Source organism: Notechis scutatus, chromosome Z, assembly GCF_049901735.1.
Source record: "Notechis scutatus isolate UNSWTSFEM ecotype Mainland chromosome Z, rNotScu1.2, whole genome shotgun sequence".
In the NCBI taxonomy this organism is placed as follows: Eukaryota; Metazoa; Chordata; class Lepidosauria; order Squamata; family Elapidae; genus Notechis; species Notechis scutatus.
The window spans coordinates 85,321,894-85,334,644 of NC_142025.1; the positions used below are offsets into that span (position 1 = coordinate 85,321,894).

General features: G+C 38.1%; 2 protein-coding genes across 3 annotated transcripts in view; one reads left to right on the plus strand and one right to left on the minus strand.

Moving 5' to 3' along the window:
* Positions 1-12,751, plus strand: part of MARCHF10 (membrane associated ring-CH-type finger 10) — a 110,001-nt gene that overhangs the window by 93,967 nt on the left and 3,283 nt on the right. For both annotated transcript variants that reach the window (XM_087946991.1, XM_087946992.1), the window contains 2 exons: positions 4,882-4,995; positions 6,023-6,056. In XM_087946991.1, the coding sequence (XP_087803117.1) occupies positions 4,882-4,995; positions 6,023-6,056 (148 nt within the window). The remainder of the gene's footprint in view (positions 1-4,881; positions 4,996-6,022; positions 6,057-12,751) is intronic.
* The window catches only part of MRC2 (mannose receptor C-type 2), a 107,258-nt gene that overhangs the window by 17,044 nt on the left and 77,463 nt on the right, over positions 1-12,751 (minus strand). The window lies entirely within an intron of this gene.

Consider the following 12,751-nt stretch of genomic DNA (forward strand, 5'->3'; position numbering starts at 1 on the left):
CTGCATGATGATCTCCCTGCCTGGGCTCCTAGGCTCCATTTCTGAGGGCAATGAAGTTTTCCAATTTTATCTGTCTTCTCTGTGGATGGTTCTGAGGCTATTTGCTACCGTGACAGCCATGAGTGTAACCCAGGTCATCCTGCGGCCAGTCTGGAGCATTGGATACTACCTGTTTTCAATTTGGGGCAGTGGCAATTGATCAGGAATTGGAAGAACTATCTGTGGTTCCCATGGCATGGTCAAATCATGCCCTGATAATGAAGAGATTTTTTTTTATATTGTTCCCCACTGCAGGAAGACAGGACCTATTTCATTGGTCCACTGATGGCAACAGAGGGGTTGATACAGATTCCATAGGAAGCTGTGGCTTATTCAGAATAACAGAATAACAGAGTTGGAAGAGACCTTGAAGGTCTTCTAGTTCAACCTCCTGTTCAGGCAGTAAACCCTATAGCATTTCAGAAAAATAGTTGTCTAATCTCTTCTTTAAAACTTCCAGTTTTGAAGACAAGTTGTTGTACTGCTTAATTCTAACTATCAGGAAATTTCTTCTTAATTATAGTTTTCTCCTTGATTATTTTCCAACCATTGCTTCTGTCTTCAGGTGCTTTGGAAAATAGCTTGAATCCCTCTTCTTTGTGGCAACCTCTGAGATATTGGAATACTGCTATCATGTCACTCCATTCCTTCTTTTCATTAAACTAGACATACTCAATTTCAACAACCATTCTTTAAATATTTTAGTCTCCAGTCCCCTAATCATCTTTCTTGCTCTTTCTTCACTCTTTCTAGAGTCTTTTTTTTCATCATGGCAACCAAAATTGGATGCAATATTCCAAATATGGTCTTATCAAGGCATTATAAAGTGGTATTAACACTTCACATGATCTTGATTCTATCCCACCATTAATGCAGCTTTTTTTGCTGCATTAACAGCTAAAACTGTGTTGGCTTTTGGGGCTTTTTTGATAGCTGCTGCCCCCTGCTGACTTATATTTAAATGGTGTCCACTAGGACTCCGAGATCCTTCTCACAGTTACTGCTCCATGTACTGTAGATGCAGTTCCATTGAGGACTACATATTGATTGTGGTTGGTCAGCCAGATACAAATCCATCTGGTGGTGATGCTGTCTTACCCACATTTTTTCTATCTTATCAAGTAGTAGATTATGGTCTATTTTATCAAAAACCTTAGTGAAGCCCAAGGAAATTATATCCACAGCATTCCCCTGGTCCACTAATTTTGTCACTTTGTCAAAGAATGCAATAAGATTAGTCTGGCATGATCTGTTTTGACAAACCCATGTGGGCTTGTTTATGACTTTGTTTGCCTCTAGGTGTTCACTGATTCATTGCTTGATTATCTTTCCCAGAACCTTCCAAGTTATTGAGATCAGGCTGACAGATCTGTTGCTTCCTGGATCTATTATTTTTTCTTTTCTTGAAGATAGGAACTACATCAGCTCTTTTCCAGTCTTCTGGTGGTTCCCTAATGCTCCAGGATCTTTGAAAGATATAGTTCAGTAGTTCTGAGATCATGTCTGCCAGGTTCTTCAGAACATTGGGATGTAATCCATCTGGTTCTGGTGATTGATGGGAAGAAACCCACAAATGGAACACACAGCTAGAGGGATTTAAATTATTTAAAAGAAATAGACCAAATAAATGAGGAGGCGGAGTTCCATTATATATAAGAAATAACTACATCTCTACAGAAATAGAGCACTACAATGATGAAAATTATCTTGAATGCATTTGGGTCAATATTAAAGGGGGGGAAATAATGTTGACATAGGTCTACTATAGGCCACCCAATCAAGCAGAGAAAATAGATGAACTTTTTGCTAGTCAGCTAACTAAGGTATGTAGGAAGCATATTACAATAGCAATGGGGGATTTCAATGACCCTGATATCAACTGGGAGACAAACTCTGCACCAAGTGGAAGATCCAACAGGTTCCTACAAACCTAGCAGACAACTTTGTTTCCCAAAAAGTAAGAAAGGGAACAAGGGGATCAGCCATATCAGACTTAATTCTCACTAACAGAGATGAAATGATAGAAGGTGTTGGAGCTACAGGAACCTTGGGGGCAAGTGATCACATAATATTGGAATTCAACATTATGCAAGCACAAGTAGTAGAACAAAGTCAAACTAGAGTGTTAAGAGAGCTAATTTCAATAAACTTAGAGCTTGGGAAGGATTCCATGGATGAGAATCCTCAAGGGGAAAACAACTCAAGAAGCTTGGGAAATTTTGAAAAGTGAGATGATAAAAGCCCAGTCTAGCACAATATCAATGAAGAAGAAAAATAACAGCTTTCAAAAGAAACCAGCATGGCTGCATAAAGACAATTTGAAAGACAAAAAGGAACTGGCAGATGTGATCTCAGAATTACTGAATTATATCTTTCAAAGATCCTAGTGTACTGGAGAATTGCCAGAGGACTGGAAAAGAACTGATGTAGTTCCCATCTTCAAAAAGGGGAAAAAATCGATCCAGGAAACAATAGAGCTATCAGCCTGACCTCAATGCCAGGGAAGATTCTGGAAAAGATAATCAAGCAACTAATCAGCTAAAACCTAGAAGCAAACAAAGTAATAACCAAAAGCCAAAATGGGTTTGTTACAGATCATGTCAGACTAATTGCATTCTTTGACAAAGTGACAAAATTAGTTGATCAGAAGAATGCTGTCAATATAATTTACTTGGACTTCAGTAAGGCATTTGATAAAGTAGACCATGACCTACTACTAGATAAAGTAGAAAAATGTGGGTTAGACAGCATTATTACCAGATGGATTCGTAACTGGCTGACCAACCACACTCAACGTTTAGTCCTCAATGGAACTGCATCTACATGGAAGGAAGTATGCAGTGGGGTACCTCAAGACTCTGCCCAGTATTCTTCAACATCATCAATGACTTGGACAAGGGGATAGATGGGGAACTCATCAAATTTGCTGATGACACCAAGCTGGCAGGAATAACCAACACTCCAGAAGATAGGCTTAAGATATAGAAGGATCTTGACAGATTCGAACATTGGGCGCTATCTAACAAAATGAAATTCAATGGTGAAAAAAGTAAGGTTTTACATTTAAGCAAGAAAAAACAAATGTACAGGTACAGTATATGTGGCACCTTGCTCAATTGTAGTGACTGTGAAAGGGATCTCGGAGTCCTAATGGACAACCATTTAAATATGAGCCAGCAGTGTGCAAAAGCTGCCAAAAAAGCCAACACAGTTCTAGGCTGCATAAGCAGAGGGATAGAATCAAGGTCATGTGAAGTGTTAATACCACTTTATAATGTCTTGATAAGGCCACACTTGGAATACTGCATCCAGTTTTGGTCTCTTGATGTAAAAAAGAGGTTGAGACTCTAGAAAGAGTACAGAGAAGAGCAACAAGGATGATTAGGGGACTGGAAGCTAAAACATATGAAAAACGGTTGCGGGAACTGGGTATCTAGTCTAATGAAAAGAAGGACTAGGGGAGACATGATAGCAGTGTTACAATATCTCAGGGGTTGCCACAAAGAAGTGGGAGTCAAGCTATTCTCCAAAGCACCTGAGGGCAGGACAAGAAGCATTGGGTGGAAACTAATCAAGGAGAGAAGCAACTTAGATCTAAGGAGAAATTTCCTGACAATTAGAACAATTAATCAGTGGAACAACTTGCCTCCAGAAGCTGTGAATGCTCCAACTCTGAAAGTTTGTAGGAAGAGATTGGATAACCATTTGTCTGAAGTGGTGTAGGGTTTCCTGCCTAAGCAGAGAGTTGGACTAGCAGACCTCCAAGGTTCTTCCAATTGTCCTATTCTATTCTATTCTATTCTATTCTATTCTATTCTATTCTATTCTAATTGAACTCATCTCGGGTGGAATACCAATAGCAATAGCATTTAGACTTATATACCGCTTCACAGTGCTTTCCAGCCCTGTCTAAATGGTTTACAGAGTCAGCATATTGCCACCAACAATCTGGGTCCTCATATCAACCTTGGAAGGATGGGAGCCAGTGAGACCTGAACTGGCAAACTGCTGGCAGCTGGTAATCAGCAGAAGCAGGCTGCAGTACTGCATTCTAACCAATGCGCCATGCGGCTCTTAAAAGTGCTCATTTACCATTTTCTTGCCTATTCTTAATGGTTTGCTGCATGATCCTATTGAAGTCTTGATTGTCACCTGGAATAAGAAGGCAGGGAAGGCACATGTGCATCCTTCCTTTTCTCACAGATCTGATCATTGTGATTTATAGAAAAGTTGAGAGGGATCAAAAGGATTAAGAGATGCCTGGAGTGCTGCTGGAGATTGATGAAGGTTGTGGGAAGTGATGGTACTAGCAAGCTATTTCCCTTTTGTGGAAGACGGGATAAAGTGATTTGTACTAATTTATCACGTATTTAAGTGAAATATTGAAGTTATTCAGGCATTTGGGTCTTGTCCAGCTTGGTGATAGCAAGCATGAATGCTAGTTGAGTAAGATCATTCGCAATTCACAATAGACATCTTAGAAGCATTTTAATGTACCTCGAAGGGCAGTTGTCTGGAAAATCTCATTAAGATAAGTTAGAAAAGAATAGTGGATCTGGAATTTTAAAACTGATGGTTTATCTTATAAAAGTACTGTTTACAAATCCTGTTCTAATTGCATAGTTATTTTTCATGAAATCATTTCTTCCTTCCTCACAAAATAAAATCCTCATATCATTTTCCATAATGATAGAAAATATTTAAAAAACTATCGAGTAGAAAGGATTTAAAGTTTTTAGACATATTAATGCATCTTGTGCTTTATTTGGCCAAAAGATAACAGAAATATGCTCAGTTAGGAGAAAATTATTTGTTGTTTCATAATGTCCTTTTAACATATAGGCCCAGGATGAGCTGATGAACTCAGGCCTTTACCTTGTACTGCTGCTTCATCTATATGAGCAAAGGTTTGCAGAACTCATGAGATTAAACTACAATCAAGCCTCCAGAGATAGGGTAATAGCCAGAATAATATCTATTTTTTTCTTTCTGTTTACATAGGAAGATTTGCACTTCTTTTGTGTCAATCACATCTATTCAACGTAGCCTAGGAATCTCAGAGTTCCCTCCCTGTCATTACTGGATTAAATGAGTATAGGTAAATAGGAACACATCTCTCTCTTTAAAAAAACAAAACATTTTTTTTAATAGAACATGCAGTGCATTTAATGTATTATTCCATCTTCCTTTGTACAAATCAAGCCAATGATGCTCCTGTCTTCTACTTTCTCCAAAACTACAATGCTGAAAGACAGTGTCAAAGTCACCCACCTAAGGGAGAACTAGAACATAGTCTACTTGTTTCAAGACCAGATTTTGACCACAACATTAACCTGGCTTTCATATTTCTTTACGATATATGTTTTTAATATGGTGCATATTATTTTATATTTTTGTATAATGTACATTTGTGTTTACATCTTTTATAATATACAGTTGTTTTTAATTAGAAAATTTATCACATTTGTGAAATTTTGCTGTTTTAGAAAAGTACAAATTAATTGTACATATAATTAAACTTCATTCAGTATTAATACCTAATGTATCACAAATGTCCATCATACCTTGCATGGACCAACAGTACTCATTCAACAAAATACTGTTGTATTTAGAATAAAATGAATATTTCAGATACCTCAACAATATCCATTGAGATATTAGAAATTCATACCTCATTTGTGATATCAGTTGTTAAATATCCAAGTTTGGAAGACCATGTTGTGTCCTCTATGTATGTATTTTATCCAGTCGCAAATCATGTTTTTTAAAAATTCCAATAAACTGGACAAATTGTTACAGTATCTTAATTTAAATGGTTACAATACTTAAAATTTTAGTATTATGCTTTCTCCATTTATTTTAGATTGGTTCTATCTTTTAAAAGACTTTTTCCAAGTTATCTCTGTATTATTAAAGCATTGGAAAATCATATTTCTGTATTATTAATAGAGATGTATATTAATCTTTTTTTCTCTTTCCCTAGCTCTCAAGGCAACCTAGAACAGAGGAAAACCAAAGTAGGTTTATATAGGTTTACAGCAAGATGCATGCTATTTAATAGTTCCCAAATATCTTATACATTATTTCGTACAGTGCCTAAAAATTCTTAATTATGTTTACTATTTACTTGTGGCATCAGTATGATAAATTCTTCTTCTAGCATCAAATCAGATAGCAAAAATAAACCTTATATCTTATGTGACTCAGTTTTTTTTCAATCTGTTGAAGATCTCTATTGAGAGTAGAAGAAAATAATGGGATTCTGAAGCTCTTTCCATTTAGAAAGATTAAGAAATACAACCAATATTGCATTTCCCAATGTGTTTTTTACAAAAATAATCAGTGCAGTGACCAGAGAATTGTTAAGATTGTTTTTTTTTTTTTTTTTGTTTCAGAAATTATATAGATGGTAGCATTGGTTTAAAATTTTATGAAGTTCCAAATCTCTCAGGTATTCAATTTTACAAAACACGTGGAAAAATATAGTTTTGGATGAGCGCAACTATTGATGTAATAAACCAGATTTTAAAACCGTTTCATTAAAAACATGTGTAGTAACATAATGCAAAACCAGCTATAATAAAAGTTGTTCTGTTCTTTTTTCTTTATGATCTAAGTCAGGGAGTCCCCAACAGTGGTGGGATTCAATTTTTTTTGTACTGTTGGGCTCTTTTACTGGGTTCTGCTGGGCATGGCAGGGGAAGGATACTGTAAAATTTCCAGTCAGAGATGGTATTTGCCGGTTCTCCGAACTACTCAAAATTTCCGCTACCAGTTCTCCAGAACTGGTCAGAACCTACTGAATACCACCTCTGGGCCTCAGCTTCTGGGCCATGGCTTATTACTGGGCTGCAGCATGTTCAGAACTGGGCTATGGAAGCAGTGGGCAGGCAAGAAAGTTCGTGCAGGTCCATTTGCGTGCACAGTGGATGGGCGATTGCACATGTACAGCTCAATTTGTGTGAGCAGGGTGTGCGTGTGCAAGCAGTGGGTGTGCATGTCCACCACTTGTGCAAATGAACACACACTCATTTGCTGCTTGCATGGAACTATCCCCTCTTCCCCCTGACAAACCAGAAAGGTTGGAGATTGCTGATCTAAGTCAATGTATAATTTGTATTATTATTGAAGCAACAAGTGTTGAATGATACATTTTTATGGCACTCTTTTTCTGCCATTATTCAGCATTAATTTATTCTTTCAGCAACAGAAAGACTGGTGAACAATTAGATTGACTAACAGAGTGTCCTAAAACAGAACTTCAAGACAATAGGTCATCGGTTTTTTGGCAATCTGCTCACCTCTTCCAGAAGCAGTCAGCTGAATATTGCAGTATGAAAGTTAAAGTCAAGTGCAGCAAGTTTAAGGGATCAGAAACAAATGACATAGATGGAATTGAAGGCAAATATATCTTTATCTTTAAAGTCCCAACAGACATTTGATAGTAATATAATAAATAATAAACCTTGAAGCATTAATTTGATGAGCTAAAGCCTCTATCAGATGCAAGTCGTGGTTGCATCTACAATAATATTGCATAGCGAAATCAAAGAAATGAAATGAAAGAAGTGACAATTTTATGTGACACTTGAATGTATGGAAGATAAAGTGAGATTTTGTAACAACAGAAATTATTAGCATGGATATTTTGAGTCGCTTATAATTAATTAACACTTGTGGCTTTATTCCCAACTCAGCTTGTGTTTTCCCTGGAAGTTCTGTCTTTGAAGAATGGGAGTTTAAGATTAATTGTATTGGAATTCAGTGTGCTTTAGTATCAGAATGTTTCATTTTACGTTTTTCTTCCCTTTTGGTTAGCAATTGACCTGTTTTTGCCTACTGTATTTAGGTAACACAAGAACATTGCTAATGCATTATCACATGTATCAACTTTCTCCAATTTGTTTGGACTTGAATTCTGATGCTCCCCCCCCCCCCTGCATAGCTTGGGAAGCCAACAATCAATAGTTTAATTATTATTTGATGGACTTATAGCTATACGGATTCTTTTTTTTTTTTTTTGAAACAAATTTTATTGATTTTAAAGACAAACAAACCATCATTAACCATTGAATACATAAAACCTCTTTCCATTATTAATTTTACAAGTCAAGTAAAATATTATTTTATACAACATAATTCTGTTTTACACCATTTCAATATGGACATATAGATATCTCTTAACAAATTTCTCATTATTTCTCTTTTCGTATTCAATTTCATTATTATTATTATTATTTTCTATATTTATCCAATTTATAATCATCATCTACATTTCTCTCTGACTTGATTACCATTATTCTCATCCAACATTCCTCCGAGGTTTTATTAATTCTCAAACAAAACATGAACACACAAAACACAAAAATATGAAACTTCTTTTAAGAAAGTAGTTTGGCCCCAGATTACCTCTCTTTGTATGGACTTCAATTAAATTCGTGCTCATCTTATATACCATTACCTATCTTATTTACCATTCTATATCTTCTATATAACTTCTCCCGCTTTTCACTCTTCTTATTTCTATTTTATTTAATTCATTTTAATTTAAATCATTGTATTTGTATTTTTTGTCCATTCTTTCCAAATTATCCATTTATCTCATTCCCTACAGTAAGAAAAAAAAGGATTTCTCCTGAAAACACTGATCAGAGTATGATACCTTTCTATCCTCCCCCTAAATTAATATTTAAAATAACGCCTAGTACCCAATCTGATTCTGCTTAGTACATTCTACCTGCTAACCTTTAAAAGGAGAAAGCTATACGGATTCTTGTAATACAGTGCAAATAATTGGTTAAGAGAGGCAGTATGGAATAGTACTTAAGGCCCTAGGGTAGAAATCAGAAGACTGTGAGTTCTAGTCCTGCCTTAGGTACAAAGCCAGGTGGGTGACTTGAGCCAGTGACTCTCTCTCTTAGCCCTAGGAAAGAGCCAATGATAAATCACACTTAGAAAACTTGCCAAGAACACTGCAGTTCACTGACTTGGAGAGACTAAAAACATATTGTTTAAGAAATACCAAGGAGATTTGTCTACACCCTGAACTTCAGAATAATGGACTTGGGAGGAACCTTAGAGGTCTTCTAGTCCAACTCCCTGCACAAGCAGGAGACCCCATGCCATGCTGGACAAAAGGATGTCCAAGCTTTTTAAAAACCACCAGTGATAAGAGCACCCACTACTTCTGAAGGCAAGTCATTCCACTGGTTAATTGTTCTATCAGGAAATTTTTCCTAAGTTGGTTCTCTCCTTGATTAGCTTTCATACATTTCTTATTCTGCCTTGTGGTGCTTTGATAAATAGGTTGACCCTTTTTCTTTGTGGCAGCTCTCAAATATTGGAACACTGCTATCATATTACCCAGTCCTTCTTTTCACGAGACAAGATACACCCAATTGCTGCAACTGTTCTTCATGTTTTAGTCTCCAGTCCTCTAATCATCTTTGTTGCTCTTCTTTGCACTCCTTCAGAGTCTCAACATCTTTTTTATATTGTGGCGATCAAAACTAGATGCAATATTCCAAGTGTGGTCTTATCACAGCATTAGAAGGCAGTACTAACATTTCACATCTTGATTTTATCCCTGTTAATGCAGCCTAGGATTGCATTTTTTTTACAGCTACAGCATACCGCTGTCTCATATTTAAAGTGATTGTCCATTGAGAATCCAAGATCCTTCCTACAATTACTGTTATTGAGCCAGGTTCCATCTATTCTACCATGTTTTCCCCAAAATAAGACCTGGTCTTATATTTTGGGGGGCTCCAAAATAAACACTAGGGCTTATTTTCAGGGCAACACAATTTCAGGGGGATCAGCCCAGCTGGGCACTCCACCCCCCTGCCACACAAACAAGAGGCAGCAAACGTGTGGGGACCAATGGTGTCCAGCAGCAGCTGCAGCCCACTGGTCCATTGGTTGGTGCAAACTGGGGCTGCACAGCCCATGTAGCACAGGCAAGATGGTTCCCTGTCCAAACAGCAGACTGAAACATAGATGTGGGGGGAGGGGAGGCAGGCTATCTGGACACACCATTCAGGCTATGGGAAAGCCGAGAGTCAGTGGGCCAGGGTAGGCAGGTAGCCAAGGAAGGTTCATCTTCGTGCAACAGCAATGGCAGCAGACGGAGGCAGATATGTGGGGTGGAAAGCAGGCAATCCTGACATGCTCTGCAGGCCACAGGCAAGCTGAGAGATGTGAAGACGAGCCTCCCATGGCCTCCCATCCGCTCCTGCCTAACTCTCGGCTTTTCCATGGCCTGTGTGGCATCTCCAGATCACCTGCTTATATTAGATGCATGCTTAAAAACCAGGCTGAGGTTTATTTTCAGGATAGGTCTTATTTTTTGAGAAACACGACACTTTCTTTGTTTTTTCTTGCCTAAATGTAAAACCTTGCTTTTCTCATCATTGAATTTCATTATGTTAGATAGGGTTCAATGTGCAACTTTGTTGAGATCCTTCTGGATCTTGAGCCTATCTTCTGGAGTGTTTGGCTAGCTGGGTGTCCGCTGCAAATCTAATGAGTCCTCTTGAATTCCCTCATTTAAATAATTTATGAAGATATTGAAGAATTCTGGGCCTAAGACAGAACCTTTGGATACCCCACTGCTTACTTCCCTCCATATAGATGTTGTTCGATTAAGGAGTATACATTGAATGCAATTTGCCAGCCAGTTACAAATCCATCTGGTGGTGATGCTGTCTATCCTACATTTTTTCACTCACTAAGAAGTACGGTTTGGGCTGCTTTGTCAAATGCCTTACTGAAATCCAAGCAGGTAATCTTCCTTTATGATGAACATAGAAAGCCAGCTAGCATGATCAGTGCAGATCCCTTTTACTTTCAGTATCAGTTTCATCATCTTATCGATATAGACATGACCTTAGGCACAGTGTGCTGGTATATAACTTAATGAGAAAAGTGTGTGGCTAAAATTGTATTCTTTTCAAAGATGCTGTTACAATGAAGATTGAAAAATTCTTTAGTCAAGCCTGAAAACTCCATAAAATGTTTGTTTACTTATTTATTTATCAAATTTAGAGGCAGCCCATCTCACCCTGGGTAATGTTCAATTAAATTATAACTCTCCGAATAATAAATTGAAGCCATAGTTCACAAATTGAAACAACTAGAATGCTTGTTGTTCAGGTTTACTGTTATTAGTAATATATAAGCATTATTAATTAGCTATGGAATCTTAAAATAATCAAGTTCACAAAAATGATTATGTAATGTATTCCATAAGGTTTTAGAAAGCCAGAAATCTCTTTATGGAACAGTGATATTTCCCCTTTTTTTGTTGTTACCTACCTTGAAGTAAATTTATTGAAATCAAATTTTTGAGTACACAAAGAGTTTACTTTTGTGGCTAGAGACAATATATCTTTTTCCCTTTTGGGATGTCAAGGAAGTTTTCTAGTCAACTATATTAAGATATCATAGGTTTTATATTACAGGTAGTTCTCAACTTATGACCAAAATTGAGACCAGAATCTCAGTTAAGTGAGTTGTGTCCGATTTTATGACCTTTTTCCCCACAGTAGTTAAGCAAACTACTGCAGTTATTCAATGAACTTTTTTTTTTCTGTATCTAGATCAAACTTTAAACAGCCAAAATGAAGCCATCTTCTTGTCTCTGTCATTGGCCAGAAATAAGTCATCAGTACATTTCTGGTAGTAGTTACATATCAGCAGATGGGCTGGACTCTGTGTCTCTCCACATTCACATTGCATGTTGTTATCCGCTAAGAACCTCCACCTGAGCTTATTGATTTTACATTTAGGCACTCCAAGTCTCATCTTGTTCAGGGTCCTTCAGGTAATATAAGGGAAGTCAGATCCTTCAGCCATATTATGCACCATTTAGCAAATTTGTCATCCCCATTGACTTATCTTGTTGGCAGCTACCATGTTTCCCGAAAAATAAGACTGGGCCTTATTTTCTTTTGGGTCCCAAAATAAGCACTAGGGCTTATTTTCAGGGGATGTCATATTTTTCCCATGTATGGAAACTTCAACTTGCCCACACCAATTTACCTCAGGACCTCAGAAGCCAGGTTACCCATGCCCCAACACCTGTCTCACCTCGCAGTGGTGGCTCTAGCAGCCCCGTTCAGCAGCACCTTGCATGGTCATTGATCAACTTCTGCTTGCTCATGGCCACAACGGATCAGGAGGCTGCGAGGTGAGATGGGGTGGAGCTACACTCTGTACCAGTTTACCTCAGTGCCCCTGCAGCCAGGCCATCCACGTCCCGACACCTGCCTTGCCTTGTGACCATGGCACCAGCACATCACTCGGCATCCTGTTCCATTATGGCTGTGAGCAAACAGAAGTGGGCCATGGCTACGTGGATTCCTGCTGCACATGGATTGCTGGTTCTGCCACTGCCAGGCAGATATTGGGGCATGGATGGCCTGGCTGTAAGGGCCCTGAGTTAAGCAAGTGTGGGGTGTGTGGAGCAGCTCTACACACACCCTGCCTCGTCTCATGGCTGCGGCACCACAATCAACCAGATAGAATGGGCTGGCAGCTGGCTGGATAGGCTCTTAAGTATGGCTTATTTTGGGGGCAGGGTTTATATTAGGTGCACATGTAAAAACATGCTAGGGCTTGTTTTCAGGAAAATAGGGTAGCTGGGAAGATTGCAAATGGTGATCATATGACCCTGGGATGCTGCAACCATCATAAATACATGCCAATTGCC